At 43.6% G+C, this 25964-nt stretch overlaps 1 protein-coding gene across 1 annotated transcript; it reads right to left on the bottom strand.

Annotated features, from left to right (window-relative positions):
• Positions 1–24037: 24037 nt before the first annotated feature.
• On the bottom strand, positions 24038–25284 carry LOC123407523. Its single transcript, XM_045100674.1, has 2 exons — positions 24979–25284; positions 24038–24892 (listed from the first exon to the last, which is right to left on the bottom strand). Exons 1-2 carry the CDS (start codon positions 25231–25233, stop codon positions 24170–24172), a joined length of 978 nt encoding a protein of 325 aa, XP_044956609.1. The 5' UTR covers positions 25234–25284; the 3' UTR covers positions 24038–24169.
• Positions 25285–25964: the final 680 nt, after the last annotated feature.

The raw sequence follows: 25964 nt of genomic DNA, 5'->3' as shown, positions 1-25964 counted from the left end.
CCAAATAATCCAACTAGCATCAACTACAAAGAGTAATCAACACTACTAGCAACCTTACAAGTACCAATCGGAGTCGCGAGACGGAGATTCATTACAAGTGATGAACTAGGGTTTGGAGATGAGATGGTGCTGATGAAGATGTTGATGGTGACGAGTCCCCTCCGATGAGAGGAGTGTTGGTGATGACGATGGCGACGATTTCCCCCTACGGGAGGGAAGTTTCCCCGGCAGGATCGTCCTACCAGAGGTCTAGATTGGTTCTGCTCGGCGAATCCACGAAAAAGCTCCTCCTTGATTTTTTCCTGGACGAAACACTTCATATAGCAGAAGAGGGGGGCCAGTGGGCCAGCAGGCTGCCCACAAGCCCCCTTGGCGAGGCCTGGGGGTGGCCGCGCCATGTAGGCTTGTGGCCACCTGCTGGCGCCCCTCTGGCGCTTCTTTGGCCCAGTATTTTTTATAAATCCGGAAAAAATCCTCGTTGATTTTTACGGCGTTTGGAGTTGCGTAGAATAGGTATCTCAAACTTGCTCCACTTTCAGGCCAGAATTCCAGCTACCGGCATTCTCCCTCTTCATGTAAACCGTGCAAAATAAGAGACAAAAGGCATAAGAATTGTACCGTGAAGTGAAATAACAGCCCAAGAAGCGATAAATAGCAACATGAAAACATGATGCAAAATGGACGTATCAACTCCCCCCCCCCAAGCTTAGACCTCGCTTGTCCTCAAGCGAAAGCCTAGCTCAATAAATATGTCCACATGTTTAGGGAGAGAGGTGTCGACAAAACAAGATACGAACATGCATGCATCATGATCATGATCAGAATAGCTATACCAACATATAATCTCATGCTAAAGTGATAATTCCTTCACAAAGTAAAGCATGGACCAAGAACCTTACCGAGAAGTAACAACCGATAGCCTTTAGTCATTGAAGCAATTGCAATTTATCACAACATCAAAAAGAGTCAAATAAGAGCTTGTAAAGAAAATCCACATACTCAATCATTCTTTCGTTCTCTACAATTGCTACAACTCACGTGGTACTCATGAGATCAAAGTTTCAGCTCGATACAGAGAAAGATAGGGGCTTATAGTTTTGCCTCCCAACTTCTTACCTCAAGGGTAATGTCAACAATAATAATTCATGAATACTTACTTCCAAGTTGACATATGAATATAGATCTTTCCCAAGCATATGACGTTAGCCAAGATAAAGGCGAAACAAGGAATTAGTATAGATCACCATGACTCTTTCAAGGGCAAAAAGTAAAGGTACAAGATAGGCCCTTCACAGAGGGAAGCAGAGGTTGTCATGCGCTTTTGAGGTTTGGATGCGTGTCCTCTTAGCGCGGAGGGACGTCACTTTATATTGCCTCTTGTGATAAAGAACTTTATTATGCAGTCTGTCGCTTTTATGTCTTCCTCATCACAGGTTCGTACAAAGCTTATTTTCCACACACTAATAGATCATACATATTAGAGAGCAATTTTTATTGTTTGCACCGATGACAACATACTTGAGGGATCTTATTCAATCCATAGGTAGGTATGGTGGACACTCATGGCAAAACTGGGTTGAAGGTTTATGGATGCACAAGTAGTATCTCTACTTAGTGCGGGAGGTTTGGCTAATGTGAGGTGGAAGCAATCGTCACATGCTAAGGGATCTCTAATCATATAACATTGTTCGGAGCCAAGCAAACACAATTCATTATGTTGTCTTGCTTGTCCAACATCTACTTCTAGGGATGCAATAGTTTAGTGAGTGTTCACAATCATAGAAGGTGTCAGAGATGATATATTTATATGTGAACCTGACCTTCTTTATCACTTCCTATTAATTGCAACCATGACCAAGGTCTACGTTTGCCTACCCTCAACAATTTTCTATCCTCATTATTTTTATATGTGAAGCCATCACTTCCCATAAGATCATTACATGATCTTTCATGCTTTTGTTCTATTCTCATTCTTTTGATCGTGGCAAGAGGCAAAGCCCTTCAACTAAGACACTCTTTATTATATGGCTCACGAGCTCGAATACATCGGGGGTGACAAAAAGAAAAACTCAAGACTAAAACACTAAGACTTTTATTCTACTAAAGAAAGAGAAAACTGAAAAGGAAAACTAAAACAAAGGTAAAGGCAAAAGATGTGATGGTGATACGATACCGGGGCAACTCCCCCAAGCTTGGCACAAGCCAAGGGGATTGCCCATACCCATGTTTAGTTGTCTTCCTTTGGTGGTGGTGGAGGAGTTGTTGCACAGGTCTTGAGCTTGTTTAATTTCCACTTGAGCATAAAATTCTGCTCCCTCAGATCATCATTTTCCTCTTCAAGCTTCAACACCCTTTGGCATAATTCCTGCTTAGTCTCGTGCAAGAAACGAGAAGGGATAAACAAAGTCATAGACTTCTTCCTTGAGTCAGGGAGGCTTGACTTCTTGAACTCCACATGCGTGTGTCCAGGTTGAGGTAGAGGAGCCTCCTCTTCATCGGAACTTGTTTGCTCCTTCCCCTTCGGATCATAATCTTCTTCCTCATCAGTGGTCCAGCCATAAGGATCCAAGTCCCCATAGACCTTGGGATTAGCAAGCTAATCTGCCACAAAGTTGTCCCCCTCTGAATCTTGAGAAGACAACTTGCCCTAAATCTGCGGCAAAAAACACGCTCGAAATGAAAAACACAAGAAATCTGCGTGATGTAGAGGTCAGACCAAACGGGAATATATATAATGATTTTTTTCAAACCAGAAGGAGTACCCTACACGAAATCAGAGTCCGGGAGGCGCACGAGGTGGCCACAAGCCCACCCGGCGCGGCCAGGGAGTGGGCCCGCGCCGTGCAGGCTTGTCGCCTCCTCGCGCACTTTCCGGACTACTTCCAATTTTTGTATTTTTTTCAAATATTCCAAAACGGAGAAAATTTCCTACTGGAGAAGTTTTGGAGTCTGTTTTCTTACCGAATCACATACCTCTTCGTTTTCAGAGTCTGAAACAGGCTGATAAATGTCCCTTAGGTATTCTTCCGGAGTTATGGTATTGATAATATTGCTTTCAACATTTATGGGAGTACCTGAGATATAATGCTTGATTCTCTACCCATTTACAACTCTCGGACAATTAGCTTCCGTGTTGTTGATCTTGATTGCGCCGGAACATATACTTCCTCAACAATATGGGGATCTTCCCATTTAGAGAGAAGCTTGCCTGCAAAGAATCTTAAACGAGAGTTATATAGCAAGACATAATCACCTACATTGAACTCATGCTTTTGTATCCTCTTATCATGCCACCTCTTAACCTTTTCTTTGAACAACTTGGCATTCTCATATGCCTGAGTTCTCCATTCATCAAGCGAGCTAATATCAAATAACCTCTTCTCACCGGCAAGTTTGAAATCATAGTTGAGCTCATTGATTGCCCAATAAGCTTTATGCTCTAGCTCAAGAGGTAAATGACATGCTTTACCGTACACCATTTTTTACGGAGACATGCCCATGGGATTCTTATAGGCAGTTCTATAAGCCCACAGTGCATCATCGAGCTTCTTAGACCAATTCTTTCTAGACCTGTTGACAGTCTTTTGCAGAATTAGTTTAATCTCTCTGTTTCTTAGCTCTACTTGACCACTCGACCGAGGATGGTAGGGAGACGCAATTCTATGGTTGACATCGTACTTAGCAAGCGTTTTATGGAAAGCACCGTGAATGAAATGTGAACCACCGTCGGTCATTAGATATCTAGGGACTCCAAATCTAGGGAAGATAACTTCTTTCAGCATCCTGATAGAGGTGTTGTGATCAACACTACTAGTGGGGATAGCTTCTACCTACTTAGTGACGTAATCAACAACAACTAGGATATGAGTATACCCATTGGATTTGGGAAAAGGTCCCATATAATCAAAGCCCCAAACATCAAATGGTTCAATATCAAGTGAATAGTTCATAGGCATTTCCCGACGTTTGCTAATATTACCTATTATTTGACATTCGTCACAAGACAAGACAAACTTACGGGCATCCTTGAAGAGAGTGGGCCAATAGAAACCGGATTGCAATACCTTGTGTGCAGTTCTATCTCCCGCATGGTGTCCTCTGTAGGCCTCGGAGTGACACTTCTGTAGGATCTGTCCCTGTTCATGTTCAGGTACACAATGTCTAATAACACTATCTACTATTTCCTTATAAATGTGAGGATCATCCCAAAAGTAGTTTCTTAAGTCAAAGAAGAATTTCTTCTTTTGCTTGTACGTGAAACTAGGTGGTATATATTTGGCAACGATATAGTTTGCATAATCAGCATACCACGATGCACTACGTGAAGCATTGATGACATTCAATTGCTCACCGGGAAAGCTATCATCAATAGGTTGTGGGCCATCAAGAACGTTCTCCAACCTAGACAAGTTATCTGCTACTGGGTTATCAGCACCCTTCTTGTCAACAACGTGGAAATCAAATTCTTGTAGCAAGAGAACCCATCTGATAAGTCTAGGTTTAGCGTCCTTCCTCTCCATGAGGTACTTAATAGCAGCATGATCAGTGTGAATAGTGACTTTGGAATCAACTATGTAAGACCTGAACTTTTCACATGCAAACACGACTGCTAAAAATTCCTTCTCCGTAGTAGCATAGTTTCTCTGGGCACTGTCTAGAGTTTTACTAGAGTAGTGAATAACATTCAACTTCTTATCGACTCTTTGCCCTAGAACAGCGCCAACATCATAATCACTAGCATCACACATGATTTCAAACGGTAAGTTCCAATCAGGTGGTTGAACAATATGTGTAGTTATCAAATCCCTCTTAAGTATTTCGAAGGCTTCCTCACAATCATCGTCAAAAACAAAAAGAATATCCTTTTGCAAGAGATTGGTAAGAGGCCTAGAAATCTTAGAGAAGTCTTTAATGAACCTTCTATAGAAACCAGCATGACCAAGAAAACTTCTTATACTTTAGATATCTGTGGGGTATGGTATTTTCTCGATTGCATCAACTTTAGCCTTATCGACTTCAATACCGCTTTCAAAAAATTTATGTCCTAAGACGATGCCTTCATTAACCATAAAGTGGCACTTCTCACAATTCAAGACAAGATTGGTGTCTTTACATCTCTGTAAGACTCGATAAAGGTTGCTGAGGCAATCATCAAAATAAGACCCGTAAACGGAAAAGTCATCCATGAAAACCTCGACAATCTTTTCACAAAAGTCAGGGAATATAGCCATCATACATATTTGAAAGGTGGCAGGTGCATTACATAAGACAAAAGGCATACTCTATAAGCAAATGTACCGAAAGGGCAGGTGAAAGTGGTTTTCTCCTGATCAGATTGTGCAACTGGTATTTGGGAGAAACCAGAATAACCGTTTAGAAAGCAGAAGTGTGTGTGTTTAGACAACCTTTCTAGCATTTGGTCGATAAAAGGCAGATGGTAATGATCTTTCCTAGTGGCGTTATTCAATTTCCTAAAATCGATTACCATCCTATAGCCAGTAATAATCCTCTATGGGATCAATTCAGCCTTATCATTAGGGACAACGGTAATGCCTCCCTTCTTAGGGACGCAATGCACCGGACTCACCCAATCGCTATGAGCAACAGGATAGATAATACCCGCTTCCAGGAGCTTTAGTATTTCTTTTCTTACTACCTCTTTCATCCTAGGAGTTAATCTCCTTTGATGATCAGCAACTGGTTTGAAATCAGGATCGGTTTTAATCTTGTGTTGGCATAGAGTGGGACTAATGCCCTTGAGATCATCAAGAGTATATCCAATAGCAGCACGGTGCTTCCTCAGAGTTTTTAGTAACTTCTTTTCTTCATGCTCTGAGAGCTAGCACTAATTATAACAGGATATATCTCTTTTTCATGAAGATAAGCATACTTAAGAGTATCAGGCAACTGTTTAAGCTCGAACACAGGATCACCCTTTGGTGGGGGTGGATCCCCAAGCAGTTCAACAGGCAAGTTACTCTTAAGGATAGGATATTGTTCTAAGACAACTCTATCTATTTCATCCATTTCATCCATATGCATATCATTTTCATGCTCAAGCAAGTATTGCTCTAAGGGATCAGTAGGAGGCACGGCAATAGAAGCTAAGGCAATAGTTTCATCCTTACTAGGCAACTCCTTTTCATGAGGTTGTCTACCAAACTTGGAGAAATTGAACTCATGTGACACACCTTCAAAGCCAACAGTAACAATTTGCTTCTCACAGTCAATATGAGCATTGACGGTATTGAGGAAGGGTCTGCCTAATATGATGGGACAAAAGCTATCTTGTGCGGTAGCAAGAACGAGGAAATCAACAGGATACTTCGTTTTACCACACAAGACTTCAACATCCCTAACAATTCCCACAGGGCAGATAGTATCTCTATTGGCAAGCTGAATAGTGACATCAATAGGCTCTATCTCAATAGGTGCAATCTCGTCTTTGATTTCATCATATAAGGATTGAGGTATTGCACTAACACTAGCACCCACTCACATAAACCATGATAACAAAGATCTCCTATCTTAAAAGAAACAACAGGCGTGCCAACAACAGGCCTATGTTTGTCTCTAGCGTGAGGTTTAGCAATTCTAGCAGCATCTTCACAGAAGTGAATATTATGTCCCTCAACATCGTCGGACAGAAGATCTTTGATAATAGCAATGCTAGGTTCAACTCTAATTTGATCAGGGGGTGTAGGTGTTCTAATGTAGCCTCTACGTATCACAGTTGAAGCTTTAGAATGATCCTTTATCCTAACAGGGAAAGGTGGTTTCTCAATGTAAGCACTGGGAACCACAGGATCATTATAGGCAATGACTTTCTCTTCAACTGGAGTGGGTTTAACTACATTGACTTCTAAAGGAGGATGATATTTAAACCACTTCCCTTTGGGGAGATCAATATGAGCAGCAAAGGATTCAAACAATGAAGCTACTATCTCGGAGTCAAGTCCATACTTAGCGCTAAAGTCACAAAAAAGTATTTGTCTCAAAAAAGGATTTAACGCAATCAAACGTGAAATTCATACCTGACTCCTTACCTTCTTCAAGCTCCCAATCTTCAGAGTTGCGTTTAATTCTCTCCAATAAATTCCGTTTGAAGTCAATATCTCTCTTCATAAAATAACCGGTACAAGAAGTGTCAAGCATGGTGCGGTCATCATGAGAAAGTCGAGCATAGAAGTTCTGAACGATAATTTCTCTCGAGAGCTCATGATTGGGGCATGAATATAACATTGATTTAAGCCTCCCCCAAGCTTGAGCGATGCTTTCTCTGTCACGAGGCCAAAAATTATAAATATAATTCCGATCACGATGTACTAAATGCATAGGATATAAATTTTGATGAAATTCCAATTTCAACCGATTGTAGTCCCATGATCCAATATCATCACATAGCCTATACCATGTCAACGCCTTATCCTTCAAAGATAAAGGAAATACCTTCTTCTTGAACTCATCCTCGGGCAAACCTGCAAGCTTAAATAAACCACAAACTTCATCTACATAGATTAGATGCAAGTCTCGATGTGATGTTCCATCTCCTGTAAAAGGATTAGCCAGCAGTTTCTCAAGCATACCCGAAGGAAAATCAAAGAAAATATTTTCAATAGGTGCAGCAGGTTGAGGAGAAACTCTTTGTGCTTCCGTTCGAGGTGAAGATACCCCGAACAAGCCCCTCAAAGGATTAGTATCCATAGTGACAAGTGACAACAAATTTCAGCACACTATATGAATGTTTCCTTACCAATTTCCACTTACCAAAGGCGCTTCACTCCCCGGCAACGGCGCCAGAAAAGAGTCTTGATGACCCACAAGTATAGGGTATCAATCGTAGTCCTTTCGATAACTAAGAGTGTCGAACCCAACAAGGAGCAGAAGGATCTGACAAGTGGTTTTCAGCAAGGTAAAATCTGAGGCACTGAAATTGTCGGTAACAAGTGATTGTGTGGTGAGATGATTCGTAGCAAGCAACAACAAAAGTAGCAATGGTGCAGCAAAGTGTCCCAATCCCTTTTGTAGCAAGGGACAAGCCTGGAACAAGTCTTATAGGAGGAAAAACACTCCCGAGGACACACGGGAATTTCTTTCATGCTAGTTTTCATCATGTTCATATGATTCACGTTCGTTACTTTGATAGTTTGATATGTGGGTGGACTGGCGCTTGGGTAGTGCCCTTACTTGGACAAGCATCACACTTATGATTAACCCCTCTCGCAAGCATCCACAACTACTAAAGAAGAATTAGGACAAAGTCTAACTATATCATTAAACTAGTGGATCCAAATCAGCCCCTTACGAAGCAACGCATAAACTAGGGTTTAAGCTTCCATCACTCTAGCAACCCATCATCTACTTACTACTTACCAATGCCTTCCTCTAGGCCCAAATAATGGTGAAGTGTTATGTAGTCGACGTTCACATAACACCACTAGAGGAAAAACAACATACAACATATCAAATTACCGAACGAGTACCAAATTCACATGACTACTATTAGCATGACTTATCCCATGTCCTCAGGAACAAAAGTAACTACTCACAAAGCATAATCATATTCATGACCAGAGAGGTAATGAGTAGCATCAAGGATCTGAACATAAACTCTTCCACCAAATACTAGCATCAACTACAAAGAGTAATCAACACTACTAGCAACCTTACAAGTACCAATCAGAGTCGCGAGACGGAGATTCGTTACAAGTGATGAACTAGGGTTTGGAGATGAGATGGTTCTGGTGAATATGTTGATGGTGACGAGTCCCCTCCGATGAGAGGAGTGTTGTTGATGACGATGGCGACGATTTCCCCCTCCGGGAGGGAAGTTTCCCCGGCAGGATCGTCCTGCCGGAGCTCTAGATTGGTCCTGCTCAAGTTTCACGTCGTGGCGGCGGCGAATCCACGAAAAAGCTCATCCTTGATTTTTTTTCTGGACGAAACCCTTCATATAGCAGAAGAGGGGGGCCAGTGGGCCAGCAGGCTGCCCACAAGCCCTCTTGGCGCGGCCTGGGGGGGGGGGGGGTGGCCGCACCGTGTAGGCCTGTGGCCACCTGCTGGCGCCCCTTTGCCGCTTCTTCGTCCCAGTATTTTTTATAAATCCGGAAAAAATCCTCGTTGATTTTTACGGTGTTTGGAGTTGTGCAGAATAGGTATCTCAAACTTGCTCCACTTTTAGGCCAGAATTCCAGCTGCCGGCATTCTCCCTCTTCATGTAAACCTTGCAAAATATGAGACAAAAGGCATAAGAATTGTACCGTGAAGTGAAATAACAGCCCAAGAAGCGATAAATATCAACATGAAAACATGATGCAAAATGGACGTATCAGGAGCCTCCTTCTTCTTGTTGTGGAGTTGAACCAAGATGTTTATAAGGGCAAGGAGATCATCTAATTCGTGAAGATCTACCCTGAGTGAGGCTAGTCCTGTGTGAATGGAAGCCATGGTGGAATAGACAAGGCCACTGCTTCATGGACCCCTTGTGGGTGGATCCCTTCGTGGACTCTCACAGCCGTTACCCTACGTGGGTTGAAGTCTCCACTAACATGGACATACGATAGCGCCACCTATCAGAACCATGCGAAAAATCGTCGTGTCAGCCTCATGCGTTTGATCTCCCTACCCTTCCTTACTTCACACTTGCATGTTTTACTTTCCACTGCTATATACTCTTAGATGTGCATGTGTAGGGTGTACCTGACTAGTCATAATTGCTAAAACTGGCTCACACTAAAAATTGGGAAAAGTATAAGTTTTTATCTTGTCAAGTAGTCTAATCACCCCCCTCTAGACATAGTTTCAATCCTACAAGTGGTATGATAGCTTTGGTCTCCATTGCATTGGTTTCACAACCTAGAAGGGTATGGTTCTAGTGAGGGAAGTAATCAACGTAGAGGTCCATATTTTGATGGCACTAATTTTGCTAGTTGGAAGCATAAGATGAAAATGTATCTTCTTGGTTATAATCCTGCCATATGGGGCATTCTTCGTGTTGGTGTGCAAGGTGATTTCTTTAGAGAAGGGCGAGAACCGGATCGTGATGCGACAGCGGAAGAATTAAAGATGTTGCAATTCAATGCACAGGCCTGCGACATCATCTTCGACTGCCTATGCCCCCAAAGAATTCAACAAAATCGGTCGCCTTGAGAATGCAAAGGAAATTTGGGTTATTTTGATTGACAAGTTCAAGATGAAGGATGGTGAAGGAGCCGCTGAAATGTACCCTAGGCTAGCTCTCATCACAAACGAGATTGTCGGCTTAGGAAGCGAAGAGATGACCGCCAAATTCATCATCAAGAAGATACTTAGAGCTTTGGATGGAAGATACGACACCGTGTGCACATTAATCCAAATTATGCTCAACTACAAAGATCTCAAGCCTACTGAAGTCAATGTAAGAATTGTTACTCATGAAATGTCTCTCAAAGACAAAGATGAGTTGAACAAAAAGTCAAGCGGTGCTTAGAAAGCTCGAGTCAATGCTCCCACCCCTTCAAGTGACAACCTTGTTACCAATGAAGAGATAAGACGCATGGTTAGAAAATTCAACAAGTTCTACAAGAGCATAAGCAAATAAAGAAGCTCAAGCTCAAGACATGATGAGAAGCGTTCGTCCAGTCATGACCGGAACTGCTATAACTGTGGGAAGACCAAACACTACTCCAATGAGTGCTCGGCTCCCTACAAACGAGGAGAAGAGTCACCTCAAAGATGAAGCTCAAGAGACGAGTCACCTCGCAGAGAGAGAAGAATTAGAGAAGATCATTATGAATGAAGTCACTCCCGGAGAGGCAAGAGTCGGAGAAGAAGGACAAATATACCAAAAGTAGCTCTAGAAGAAGACATCAAGCTCATGTTGGTGAATGGGTTTGTGGCTCCAAGTGTAACAACCAATCCGAGAGAAGCTACCACTCCAACTCTGACTATAGTCAAGATGAAGGTGTTGCCAGCATTGCACTTGTTTCCTCCAACTCCTACAACATATTTGATTCACCAAATGAAGGGATTGGAAACTGCTTCATGGCAAAAGGCCCCAAGGTATCACACCCCGAGTATTTTGACTTTGATAGTGATGAGGATGACTTGTTAGTAGAAGATGACTTCCTTCCTGATAAGACTAGTGATAATGCTGAAAATGAACTTGCTAACTGTCATGCTAGTCAAGAGAAATCGATTGATGATGATAAGAGAGAAATTGAAGGACTAACTAAAGAATTAAACACTCTTAAGTTAGATCATGAAACTACTCTATAAGATCATAGAGAGCTTGCAAGAACTCATGAGAAGCTACGCTTCGAGAAGCTAAATTTAGAGCAAGAGCATGAGTTCCTAAAAGCAATCAATGATGATCTTCAGAAGAAGAGTTCCTCTTATCTAGCCAAACGATTAACCTTGTCTACTTTTGTTCCACAAGTTAAATCTAAGAACACTAGTAACAAAGGCAAGAAAGTTTCTTCTTCTAGTAACAACAAAGCTAAAGCTAAATCAAATGATGATGTTGCTAGTAGATCTCTTGATTCCACTAATGATTCTCTTAGCCAAGTTACACTTGAGCAAGAAAACAAATTATTTAAAGGGCTTATAGAGAGATGTGTCTTCAAGAGTCTTGCCAGAAGTAAGCAATTTGAGGAAATTGTGTGCAAGCAAGGATGACATTGGAAGAAGCAAGGTGTTGTCTACTTCAATGTCAATGGAGATGTTTCCATATCCCATTCCCAAGTTTGTTCCTCAAGAGGAGAAGTATTATCCTACTCCTCCCAAGGGAACAAGCTCACAAGATGGCCTTCTACCACAAGACCACATGGCAAGGGAAAGCTTTAAGAGGACATTGACTCATTTGAAGAAGAGCCCCAAGTCAAGGTTGAGTGGGTTACCAAGGACACTTCTAGTACTACCTCATCTAGTGCTACCACAACTCCAAGGATTCCCATCAAAGTGACGTGGGTCCCCAAGAGGAAGAACTAGGAAGTTCTTGAGGGGTGACTCCGCCAATGAAATTCACTCCCATTCATTTTGGCAAGAACTATATGCAATCAACCTCGACCATATGCATTGATTCAAGGAGTCACACATTCCCTCAAAGGTGAGCAAGGGACGAGGTAATTAAACCATCTTTGGACATCAACTTCCATGAATTTCACTCCATGTCCATAGATATCTTTGTGTTTGTTCCTTTTTGCTTTGGGACTAACCCATGTAGGTGAGAAGAGTAAGAAACAACAAGGTTTGCTCCCAACTCAAGATTATCTTCATCAACACTGAGCATCCACCACTACTTCACCTACTTGACGTCTTCTACGACAAAACCCAAGGTTAGTTTGTCCCTCTTAGGGGAGATGTCATATCTAGGGGGAGCTTCACTCTCAAATCTTTTGTATAAGCATATCCTAAAGATACTAACACATTAATGCTCTTGTAAAAGTGGTAACCCCACTTGTGCTTAAACGATAAGTATGACCTATGATCAAGTATTCTTACTTGACTCCTAAGTAAATATACTGATATATAGATGACTTCGTCATCGTCCAAGTGCTTGATAGATGCTATGCTGTTTGTGCATGTTCATCATGATTATATTTCACATCTTATTGTGTGAGCATGTTGGTCTCCATATCCTTTCTCATTGGAGGATATCCAATTGTTTCTATTTGGCTTTTGATTTATCTTTTGCCAATTGGATAGACAAGAATGCCTAGGACCCTTCTATAGCTATCTATGCTTTCTCGTCTCAAGTTCTATTCATGCTTCATCACAAAACTTTAACAAGCACTTCTCGATCCCTCTGTGTGAAGGAGCATCCTGTAACGACTAAGATGCGGTCCTTTCCAGTTTAGGGGAACGAGGCCCCAAAGAGGAAAGAAGCGCATTTAAGCGTTTCGCAAGCATGGTAACATAGCACATACATAATAATAGAATGACAATCAGGGATTCAACTGCCATCTCATAAATTACATCAGAGTTTACATCACGCATTCAAACAAGGTAGTTCCTCTACGGACTACAAACATGAGAAATGGCTATGCTACCCTGCATGCTTGCCCACGATCACGACCACGCCTCAGTCTTCTGGATAGTTCACGTACATGCGGTCGTTCTCCTCATCGTACTGCCACGCCAGCTGCGTGCCATCGGGATCACCTGTGTCAGGGGTACCTGTACCTGTTGGTGTATTGAAGTAATCTATGAGCCATGGGGACTCAACAATCTATGACCTCGGTGCGAGAACTAGTCAAGTTATTAGGTAAGGAAGGTTTAGTGTTTAGGTTGCAACATCCTAAGCATTATGGTGGCTAACTTACGTAGAACATGTATTGAAGGTGGTCTATACTAGCGGTCGATGTTTAGCTGATCACAAAGTGATCCTGAACACCTACTTACATCAATCATAACCCCACCATGTTCCCGGTCGAAGAGAGGTCTTCGAAGGGGACAGTCACGGTTACACACATAGTTGGCAATTTTATTAGATTAGATTCAAGTTATCTATAACCGGATGTTAACAAATATTCCAAGTTGCCACATAACCGTGGGCACGGCTTTCCGAAAGATTAAACCCTGCAGGGGTGCTCCAACTAGTCTATCACAAACGGTCATGGGCCGCAAAGTAATCCTCTATCACGAATCTCATGATCTTGTCGGATTCCTTAGAGGAAAACCTCAACTCTGGGCAGAACCAAAGCTTCACCGGGATTCCTATACGCAAGATATATCGCTAAGGTAAGACAAGACTAGCAGGACCTCCCGACGTGTCGATGACCCTGATAAGAGCCGCGTATCTCAGTCTCAGGACACGCCGGATAAGCAAAGCATACAGTGGCCAGAGAAATCTCCCGAGTTGCCCCGGGATGGCCCCACACGGTGCTCTAGTTTGGACCAAGACTCATGAGGAGCACTGGCCCGGGTTGTTGATTAAATTCCTCGGGGAGGCCATTCCCTATGCAGATTATTATTAAGTGATTAGCAAATTAACACCAATGTTGGGTCCTGCCGGACAAGTCTTAACACTACGCGATTTATCAAGGGGGTCCCCATAACAACCCCGAACGTGTTAGGAGCGATCAGTTATGGAATCAAACACCGGTAGGCGGTAACTATGGCGACAATAATGGAACAAAACACCCGGCAAAAGGCTAGGCCTTCCGTTATTTGCCAAGTATATATGTGCATTAATTAAATAACAGATTTAACATAATGATATCAAACTCATGTTATCACATGAGACAAAGCACCTGCAACTAGCAACGCTAACATCAGTAGCTGAGCAAGCCTACTTAGCCATTCAAGATTTTCTAGGTAGGGATAAGTGTTTGGGTTTCATGGCAATGTCAGGAGGCAATTATTTTAGTGGTAGGCAACGAGCATATGACGAAGGAATCGTGAATCTAGCATAACAAGTCTAGAGATGGAATCAAGGTCATACCATCTTGCCTGTGATGTCCTCAGCTTGGAGCTGCTCTTGTTCGTCCTTCATGTACTCTCCCGGATCCACGTACTCGTTCTCCGATCCAGGTGCTACCCAACATAAAAATAGCATCCAATGAACAACAACACAACAACATGCAACAAGCACATGATGCATGAGATGAAAATGAACATGCGTCTCTACTCTAGTCACTAGAACAAGCATGAGAAGTAAATACAAGTTCCTGGAAAGAACTAAACTCTAAGCTATCTTTACATGCATGAGGATGACATGAACATATGCGTCACGCAAAAACGATGCAAAAACATATAAAGAACGTTATGAACGGAGCTACGGATCAACCGGAAACAACGAAACAAGAAATAGAGTCCTACGTGTCAAATCCATCACAACACACTCCAATGGCATACTTCTAGTATTCCCAGGTTGCCATATCACAAAACAATCAAGTATGGATGGGGTGGTGCAAGGAATATCACCACACCATCATCTATGCACTCACAAGCATCAAAACATCAAAACTATACAATCTGCCATAAACAGCATCATAGCAGTTTGAGAGCTACATGCAAAGCACCTACAGCCACCCAAATATGCCAAATAGGATATGTGGCAGAAGCTATTCAAAGGCTCTAAAAGCATGAGCAAAAGATAATACAAAGGAGTTTCACACAGAAAGTTACACAGCTGCTAACTTGACCAAAAATATCAGTTTTCAGGGACTTAGTGAAAATCTCAGATTCTCACTAGCTGTTTATGCTCTGAAGCATTTTGACGGCATCCAAAACAATAGCTATAGGAATCCAAATGGAATGAAAATTGACAGAGATCTAGACAAACACAAAATCTACAACTTTCCAGTTGATAGCAAGGTCTGATTCCCAACACATGGACTTCTACAAGCACCACAAGAGGAGAAGAAAATATAAGCAGATTCTCAGACTTAGTGAAAATCACAGATTTTCACTAAACTGGAATTTCAGCCACATGCCTACTTTGACTAGTCACAACTTGCATATATGAATTCCTAAGCATGAAACAAAACCAACATGTGGTAGAGAGGTTCACCCTCTACTGCCACAACAAAGAATCAACCTCTTGAGCTCACCACATCTCATGGAATCAAGCTCCAAACATTGAACAAAACAGAAATATGACATTCCCAGAAAGTGTTCCAAAGTGGAAACTGAACCCACCATTGGATTCCTGGGATGATTCTACCCAAAAAGCATATATAATACATAGGCACTTGCATAGAACAATTGGGCACAAAGCTAAGAAGAAGATTACATGGAATCACATAGAGATGAATAGTGCATCAGCACATGTGCTTCTCACTAGAACATTACCTACACATGCATATGCACACACTCACATATCCAATAGTGCACATGAGGGGTGGACCTCATGCTCATGTGCCTTAGCACACCACCACACACGCACATGCATCAAGCACACCATATAGCAAGTCCTACACATGCTAGTTAGAACACTCTACTAACTACACACACATCTTGCCTCTCTACACCTACACATATAAACTTGCTCATGTGCTCATCACGGCACTCCATGCCTTGGGCATGTGTGGGACACATACACAAGCACACACAACAACACATGAGCACCTACATATACACACTCACATAAGAGCCACTATTCCTACAACACAATGTATGTGGGGAGGGGTGAACCCTCACACATACACAAGATCACACAAAAACACATGCTAGTGCATCAGCCCCACATCATGCACATAAGCTTCACCACCTTAGTGCCATACACCCACAAGATACACACACACATACATATATGCACTCAACCTACACATGAATTTCTACTAAGATATCTCTACACATACACTCTACACTTGCTAGCAAAATAGATAGGCACACCTACTGTTTGGAGGCAAGAAAAAATACAAAATATGCTAACATAGCATGCCACAACAATATGTAAGCAAAACAATGCAAAACAGAAAGAAATGGCAAAAGAAAAATAAAAGGAATGGGGTAGGGATCGAACCCTAGACCCCCTAGATCAACCACAGAGCCAACACCACTCTGCTACATCCATGCACTTGACAGATACAGAGAAGAGAACAAATTACGCTCTCTGCTGCAGTTACTGTGTAGAAAAAACAAAATACAAAAGGTGCGCCGAGGGGATTCGAACCCCCGACCTGCCACTGCACCAAAACGTCCCTACCACCCTGCTACTAATTCGGTTCTTAACATAGGAGGGGAGTAAACTCTTTTGAGTAACCCCCTCATGCATCTCCTCTGCCCGACGGTGGCCGGAACAGGGGAAGGTGCTCGCAGGCGTTACACGCTAAATTGGGCTACGGCTAGTTGATGGAAGGAAGCACATGCTCCCACGGTTCCATTTCACCTACTAGCACTACTCAAGAGGGCCTACAGCAACGGCTCGACGAGGCACGGCGGCGCCGGCGACAGAGAAGGAACGACGACGAAGCTACGACCTACTGCTCATGATCTGGGACAGGGAAGAAGGGGAAGAAGACGCTCAGGGAAGAACGTCGGGGAGGAAGGCCGTCGTCGTCGGGGTAGTGGTAGCAGGGTCGATCTCGTCGAAGTAGCTGCGGGAATGGGCTCGTGGGAAGATCCCGCGTGCTCGCCGAGGTGTTGGAGAGGCCACAGGTGCACGGGCGCGACGGCGAGGACCTCCTCAGCTTGCGGCCATGGCGGAGGAGCTCGATCCCCTTACCTCTTGTCGACGGCAGAGAGGGAGAAGGAGATGGGAAAGCGGTGGCGGCGCAAGGGGAGGAACCCTAGGCTGCACGGACGCCAAGGGGGGCTTATAAGGAGGAGGAGAGGCGAGGGACGCGTGCCTCGATGTTCGTGACGGCGTCTGCAGCTGCCGCGCTCTCTCTGTCTCTCTGAAGAAGCCTGACGGAGGAGGGGGAAAGGGAGACGGCGTCTACAGGCACGGGCTGCGCGCGAGAGGAAGGTAGCTGGGCCTGCTAGTGGGAGGAGGCCCAATAGTTGGCGCCAGATAGAAGAAAAATAAAACCCCTCGGGTTTTCTAATTTAAATCAAACAGAGAAAAAGATTTAAAACAAAGGCCAATCTGTTGGTGTTAAAAACAAAACAAAAATGCCCCTGGTCATAAGGAATTATGACCTATTTTAATAAAATGAGGAAAAGAAATATTTGGAGCAATTAAATATTTACAAAACAGAATTTATTGGAACTGTTTTGTGAATATTTGCACCTTTTAAAACATAGTTTCAAAAAAGCAAATTCACATCCTCACATCCACCACAAAACAAACTAAAACATAGGCATTTTTGAGATAGGGATGGGGCAAGTAAATATTGGGCTTGAGATAAAAGAGAGGAAGAAGGTTTTAAAACCTAGTTAAAATCCACAAGCTTCCTACTATCAAACTACATCCACACCATTTCACATATCCAACATCACACCTCCACATCACATGGATTCACAAGGTAACAAACACAAGACATGGATGAATGGAATGCATGCATGCAAAGGAACAACAAAACAAGGTGACATCACATGAAATCATATGCATTGAGCTCTCATATCAATGACAAGTCGGACCCACATAGAGAAGGTTCCAAAAAATGGTAAGCTACACTCTTGGGGCATTACAAACTCTCCCACGCTACAAAAAGATCTCGACCCGAGATCTAAGACTGAAAGAACTCTGGAAATTCAGAACGGAGGTGATCCTCGCGTTCCCAAGTAGCCTCTTTATCGGAATGGTGTGACCACTGCACTTTGAGAAATTTGACAGTCTTGTTGCGGGTCTTGCGCTCAGTCGCCTCGAGAACCGCAACTGGATGCTCACGATAGGATAGGTCGGGTTGAAGGTCGATGTCTTGAAGATGAACAGTGCGCTCGGGAGTTTTGAAGGTGGCCCGACGAGGACGTCTGTTTCTCTGAGTGGTGGTGTATGTGATAGCCTGGCTTATTAGGGATGATAGACTACTCATATCAATAAGGAATTCCTTCTTTTCGGGAGCCCATTCGAACAAAACTCTCAAGTTAAGCGTGCTCAGCTTGGAGTAGTTCTAGGATGGGCGACCGACCGGGAAGTTGATCCCGGATGCGCATGAGTGACTGCATGCACAGACGTTTGTACCAAGAGGGAACGCTCCTGTGGCCCGACGAGGACGTTGGTTCCTCTGAGTAGTGGTGTATGTGATAGCCTGGCTTTTTAGGGATGACAGACTACTCATATCAATAAGGGATTCTTTCTTTTCCGGGAGCCCACTCGAACAGAACTCGGCTTGGAGTAGTTCTAGGATGGGTGACCGACCGGGAAGTTGATTCCGGGTGCGCATGAGTGAGGACAAAGTGCGCAGAAAAGACTAGTATTGATATGTGGGGCCAGTCTGGATCCCGCCAGGAGAAACGACCGCCGGTGGGTGTGTCCGGAGCGTTACACATCCGGAGTTCCGTATCGACAAAGGCTGCACTCCGAAACCTCTTTGTGAATCTCGGTGTAACCAACCCCACAATCTCGGTTCCACCGAATTCCAAAGTTGACCTAGGTTTTCAATCTCGGTAACACCGAAACCACTATCTCGGCTTCACCGAGTTTCCATGTCAACTGAAAACAGCGAAACTCGGTCGCACCAAAATCTTAGTCTCGGTGACACCAACAGTGACGGGTATATATTCAGGCGGTTCGACATTTTGAAATTACTCCTCAAACGTTTTGTCCCAAACCCTAAGCTACTGTCACAAGGACCCGTGGTCATTGCCTTTGCATCCCTGAGTGCCTCCGCCGTTGGGATTCGCTGCCGCCGATGAAATCCTCGCCATCGTCGTCGTCTAGCGGGTTCATCGCCGAGTTAGGGTATGAATTCAACCCTCTTGCGCTCCTTAATATGAATCTCGTGCATTATGTATTTCCCATCCACAATACACAGTATGCAACCTTCCTATTCCACAAAAAACTCCATAGAGTAGAGAATGAAGGAATCTTGGATCTGATTTCCCGTAGCATGCATCTCGGTGATGACGGGTTGCAAAAATCGGTTCCACCGATTTAGTTTTTAGGGTGTGTGAGAACCGCTTCGGTGAGACCGAGTAGACCTTTTCGGTTACACCAAAAAGACTTCCCAAGTTTCTGTTTAGCAAGTGGCCAGTCTTGGTGACTCCGAAAAACTCAACTTGTTGCCACCGACTTTCATTTTGAAGTAGATCAAACCCAAATTTTCTGAATTCAAATTTGAAAAATTCAGTGTTTTGTGATGCTCAACCCCTCTGCTCCTCTACATCTTTTTCACAGGGTTGCTTGTGTGCTGATTTGCTGGTCTGTGTATCTGCTTGGTCTGCAAGATGTCAGGATCTGATGATAGCCAAAATAACTTCACTGAGGATAATGTTGATATGGACTCAGGCACAAGTCCTCAGAGGTCCCCTTTGTTGGAAATATGTCCTAGAGGTAGTAATAAACTAGTTTTATTATATTTTCTTGTTCATAACAATCATTTATTATCCATGCTAGAATTGTATTGATTGGAAACTCAAATACATGTGTGGATACATAGACAACACACTGTCCCTAGTGAGCCTCCGAAGGACTAGCTCGATGATCAAAGATGGTCAAGGCTTGCTGAACATAGACATGAGATGTCGTTTTCTAACGGGATCACATCATTAGGAGAATGATGTGATGGACAAGACCCAAACAATGAATGTAGCATATGACCGTGTCAGTTTATTGCTATTGTTTTCTGTATGTCAAAGTATCTCTTCCTATGACCATGAGATCATGCAACTCCCGGACACCGAAGGAATACCTTGTGTGTATCAAATGTCACAATGTAACTGGGTGACTATAAAGGTTCTCTACAGCTATCTCCGAAGGTGTCTGTTGGGTTGGCATGGATCATGACTGGGATTTGTCACTCCGTGTGACTGAGAGGTATCTCGGGGCCCACTCGGTAATGCAACATCACAACAAGCCTTGCAAGCAATGTGACTAAAGAGTTAGTCAAGAGATCTCGTATTACGGAACGAATAAGAGACTTGCCGGTAACGAGATTGAACTAGGTATAGAGATACCGACGATCGAATCTCGGGCAAGTAACATACCGATAGACAAAGGGAATAGTATATGGGATTGATTGAATCCTTGACATCGTGGTTTGACTGATAAATATCTTTGTAGAATATGTAGGAGCCAATATGGAAATCCAGGTCCCGCTATTGGTTATTGACCGGAGAGTGTCCCGGTCATGTTTGCATAGTTCTCGAACCCGCAGGGTCTGCACACTTAAGGTTTGGTGACGATTTGGTATTAATGAGTTATGTGTGGTAGTAACCGAAAGTTGTTCGGAGTCCCTGATGAGATCCAGGATGTCACGAGGAGCTCCAGAATGGTCTAGAGGTAAAGATTTATATACGGGAAGTCATATTTTGGCTACCCGAAAAGTTTCGAGTTTTTCTGGTATTGTACCGGGAAGCTTCTAGAAGGTTTCGGAAACTTTCGGAGGAGTCCGGAAGTCCACCAAGGGTTCCACTACATCCCAAAGGTGTGCATGGGCTGAGGGGAGACATCGTGTGCTTATTGGGCCAAGCGCACAAGTCCCTCAAGGCCCATATAGTTGGGAAAGGTGGACAGTCCACCTTTGTATGGAAGGGAAGGAAGGGGACTAGGATTCCACCTCCTCTCCCCTTGGCTGCACTCTAGGGCTTGGAGGGGCTGTTCCCCACGCCCCTCCACTTATATATAGAGAGGAGGGGGCACCCCAAGAGGACACACGAAGCCCTTGGCGCCACTCTCTCTCCCTAGATCGATTTCTCCTCTATTTTTCCGGTAGTTTTAGGCGAAGCCCTGCAGGGACAGCACCACCACCGCCATTTTCACGCCGTCGCGCTGCCGGGGAATTCATCTACCACTCCGTCCTTGCTTTTTGGATCAAGGAGGCAGAGAACGGCATCGAGTTGTACGTGTGCTGAACGCGGAGGTGTCGTCCGTTTGGCAGTTGATCGGGAGTTTGCCGTCCTTTTGGAGGGTGGTGCCTCCTAGATTGGTTAGGTGTCGCTTGGGAGCCTCCTACTTAGTGTTGTGGAGTTGAACCAAGATGTTTGTAAGGGCAAGGAGATCGCCTACTTCGTGAAGATCTACCGTGAGTAAGGCTAGTCATCTGTGGACGGAAGTCATGGTGGGATAGACAAGGCCGCTTCTTTGTGGACCCTCCGTGGGTGGAGCCCTCCGTGGACTCTTGCAACCATTACCCTCCGTGGGTTAAAGTCTCCACTAACATGGACGTACGATAGCGCCATCTATTGAAACCATGCCAAAAATCGCCGTGTCAACCTCATGCGTTTGATCTCCCTACCTTACTCCTTTACATTACACTTGCATGTTTTACTTTCCGCTGCTATATTCTTAGAACTGCATGTGTAGGGTGACCAGACTTGTTACAACTGCTAGATTTATGCCCTCCTAGAAAATAGGTTAGGCTAGATTTTTTATTTGACAAGTAGTCTATTCACCCCCCCCCCTCTCCCTCTAGACACATCTTCTATCGACCCCTCATCTTGTCCATTCCTTGCATTTCTGTTTGCTATTTTTCTTGCCCATTCTTTGTGTAAACTTGCTTCTATGTGTTTTCAATTATTTGTATACAATTTTGATATCTTGATGGACTGAACTCTCTTGTCAAAAATTATAAAACTTGTACCAGAATAAAGTTCTACAGAAAAAAACATATTTGCATCCAATGTTTTACATGCCTTCTTTTGTGGTAATTTCTTGTCTCTTGGTTACGGTCAATCTTCTTTTTACAAGATGAACCTTATGTCCTTCCAAATTACTGTTACAATGATTGACCAAGCATGAAGAAAAATTCAAAATTCTTGGTTCTCTTTACCTGTGTAAACTTTCAATCAGATATCAAAGAAGGCCCTACTTCTTAGTATTCTGGCGCCTCCTTGGCAGAGAGGGTCAAACAGCCAAGCAGGGCTTAACCTGTTTCACTCTTCTATTGTTATGATACCAAAGGCACCATTGCCATGTTTGTTTTACAAATACAATAGTTTAGGTGTTACACACTGACGCTGGTGCTTACATGGTGATTAAAACTAGGAAAACCGATTGAGTAGATCACGTGAGAAGGTTTGTCTATATCTATGCAAACTATGACACCTAACAAAGAGATGGACAAATATTCACATGACCGCTGAAGCAAGTAATGGGAACTTGGAACTTCTTAGGAGTGCATCTTATTACATATATGTAGATGTGTTTTGCTTTGTTATGATTTCTAAGGCACTATATGGTAGAGTTTGCTGGTTCAAACTAATTGGCTTGGTGAGAACCTTTATCCCATCTAATGATGTGGATGCCCCAATTTGGACTTTGGAGCCTCCTTGCAAATACACTGTGAAATCTTTTTACAGAATGATCAATTTTGGTGGTGTGTCATCTGATATTAAAGATTACATTTGGAAAAATAAATTTGCTCCCAATATACATGTATTTTTATGGCTGGCTTATTATAACAAGTGCTTGACTAGAGATAACTTAGCTAAAAGGAGACATGTAGATGATCCAACTTGTGTGTTCTGCAATGAACATGAACACATTCAACATCTGTGTTTTGACTATATTGTTGCCAAAGAAATTTGGTCCTATGTGGCTGAAATATGTGGTATTTCTATACCCTTTCTTTTAAAGATCTTTCTTCTTCTGGAAACAAAAAACATAGAAAGGCTCTTAACATTGTTTCATCTGGTGTGCTTTGGGGCTTATGGCTGCTTCAGAATGAATTTGTTTTCCAGGGAAGGAGGTGCAGAAACATACGCTGTATCACGGACCTGGTGGGCTCTTTTGTCAGACAGTGGAAAATCCTATGCTCGGACATGCAGGGTGCTCTGCTTCTCCAATGCATAAGGCTTTTGGATTATCGAAGAGGGAAATTGCTTAGAATAGCTTGATAATGCTTGCAGTTTTTGGCATGAGAGGGGTGTTGTTTTGTGTGAATGTTGTCTTTCTTTACCTTCTCTCTGTCATGTATGGTGGTTGATGTAATAGGGATTCTAACCTATTAGACCCTTTGATATGTGGCTGTTGTCTCACGCGGTCCGCTCGTTTAACTCTGGTTTGTGCCTTGGCTTTAATAAAAGTTGGGGCTGGGGGGAGACCCCTCTCCTTTAAAAAAAAAACTATCTCATAGAGCAACTGATAACTTTCAGAAGAGAAAAGGTATAAGACCAACATTCTCTGTGGAAGGCATATATGGTGTCTTCTATCAGTTATTTTTTTCAATGCACACTGTTTATTACTGCTTTCTTTGAATCTTTTGCAGGCTAACTTCTGACCAATAGTTGAGGTACTTTGACAGCTTCCTGCCAATCCTGCACCAGAATATTTTTTGGGTGAAGATATTGATTTGACATAAGTACACACAAGTCGCAAAAATAGGATGCCAAAGAGTGATGACACTTGTGCTATTTGATCAAGCTTAGTACTCCATCTATAAACAATTGTATATTTTAGTGTACATATTTCCTTGATATGACCTTAATCCTTGTAAAATGGAAAGGAGACTCTATTTTTGTTGTTGCACTCATCCCTGCATTGCTAATTCAACGGTTGGGAAAATACATGTAACAAAACTAATCGATATGATCCATAAAATTATTGCTGAAATTCCCATAACAGAATGATAATTAGTGCAATGGTGATATTTTGCAAAAGGAAAAAAAAGAGATAGCATTCTGGAGAATAGCTTGTGCCGTGTCATCTCATGACGGTGTATGAAGGAACCCTGTGTTTCTTCAACAGCGGTGATATGTCATAATTCCTTTCACCGGTAGGCACATCGTAGAACTGTGCCAAGTACTCCAAGGCTTCATGGTTTCCATTGCAGATCTTCCACAGCGATGCCACTTCCCCTGGAGCAACCGTGCCCCAGTCCTCGCAGTCATTCAGAAACTCCAGTAGTTTGGAGTAGTAAGAGTCATAATTCATCAGCAAGAACGGAACCGGTAGTGCAGACCCGATCCTCTCCAGTTGAATCAGCGCCATGATCTCAAAAAGCTCATCCAGCGTCCCAATGCCGCCGGGCAATGCGACGATGGCGGTCCTATCGGCCAAGCTGTTGCGCACTACAGCATCCACCAAGCCATGCTTCCTTGCCGAGAAAAACCTGCAGGTGAGGTAAGTCTCTGGGGGCAGGTAAGGGTGGAAGTTGGAGGTTGTCCATTCACCGGCCTCTTTGCCGATCTTGAAGCCGCCGACCGGCTTGTCTGCCTCGAGGGCGCCCTGAATGGCAGCGTCCATGAGGCCGGGGCCGGCACCGGTCCATGTGGTGCAGTCCAGCAGCTTGGCTATCTCCGCCGCAAGCTGGGCGGTCTGGTGGTAGTGGGGGTGCGCGGCCGGCACCCTGGAGGAGCCGAGGTAGACGGCACCCCGGCCGAGGCGGCGGACGAGCTCGTAGCACCTCGCAATCTCCTCTCTCACCTGCAATACAGATCCGCCGCATAAGGGATGGGGCTCGCCGCCGTCACGGACAAATTGTAACAGGAAGGGAAAGGAAGAACACGCACCTCACCGGGGCTGCCCCTCTCGGGATCCATCGCATCTCCCCCCTCCAGTCCAACCTGCTGCTGGTGAGGGTTTGCAGCGGCCACGACGCCCCGAGTCCGGTCTGCTCTGCTGCGGACGAGGCGCGAGGTAGGCCATGGCAGCTGGCGAAACGAGAGAGGGGTATGAGGACGAGCGCGGCCGCCGCTGGGTCTGAGCCAAGGCCTCGCGAATTCGGCACTCGATCCTACCACCGAGTTCGCCGTTGCGGCTTCCATGGATTCCCCGGGACAGCAGCACGATGCGCGTCTCTGCGGGACTGGGATCAGGTGACATGCCTACAGCATGTCAGGCTGCAACATGCGGCCTCCCATCCGCCCTCCAATCTCCATCCAACGTCCCATAGCGATCCAAGGTAAAAATATATTTCCACACAATAAACTACTCCCTCCGTTCCTAAATATAAGTCTTTCTAGAGATTTCACTAGAGGGCTACATACGGAGCAAAATGAGTGAATCTATACTCTAAACTATATTCATATACATCCGTATGTAGTCCCTCTAGAGGAACCTCTTAAAAGACTCATATTTAGGAACGGAGGGGGTACACAGGTAAAATGCACCAGACTACTGTTTTCAGAGTTTGTTCAATAGAATCATCAACTTTTCAGTCACTATACAGTACAAACAACAGCTATTTTTTTACCGAATTTGCATGAATTAAGTTTCGAACTTAGCTATAAAAAACAAAAAAACTGTATGCAAACAACAGTCATATAGCAACGAAAACAACAGTAATTTAACAATACAAATTAAGTACCACTTGATTGAAATTTAGTACCACTTGCTTGTAATTCAAAAGCTCGATACATTCAAATTCTCCACCAAACGACCATTTTACTTGTACACTTAGGCCACAAAATAATATTGTTAACCCCATACGACTATAGTTAACCATGTCCAAAATACTATCTAACAAGTTTCATGCTAGAACAGATAATCATCATCA

The sequence above is a fragment of the Hordeum vulgare genome, chromosome 7H, assembly GCF_904849725.1.
Source record: "Hordeum vulgare subsp. vulgare chromosome 7H, MorexV3_pseudomolecules_assembly, whole genome shotgun sequence".
NCBI lineage: Eukaryota > Viridiplantae > Streptophyta > Magnoliopsida > Poales > Poaceae > Hordeum > Hordeum vulgare.
The sequence above is the reverse complement of the archived record's forward strand: the minus strand, read 5'-3'. Positions and strand labels throughout refer to the sequence as shown.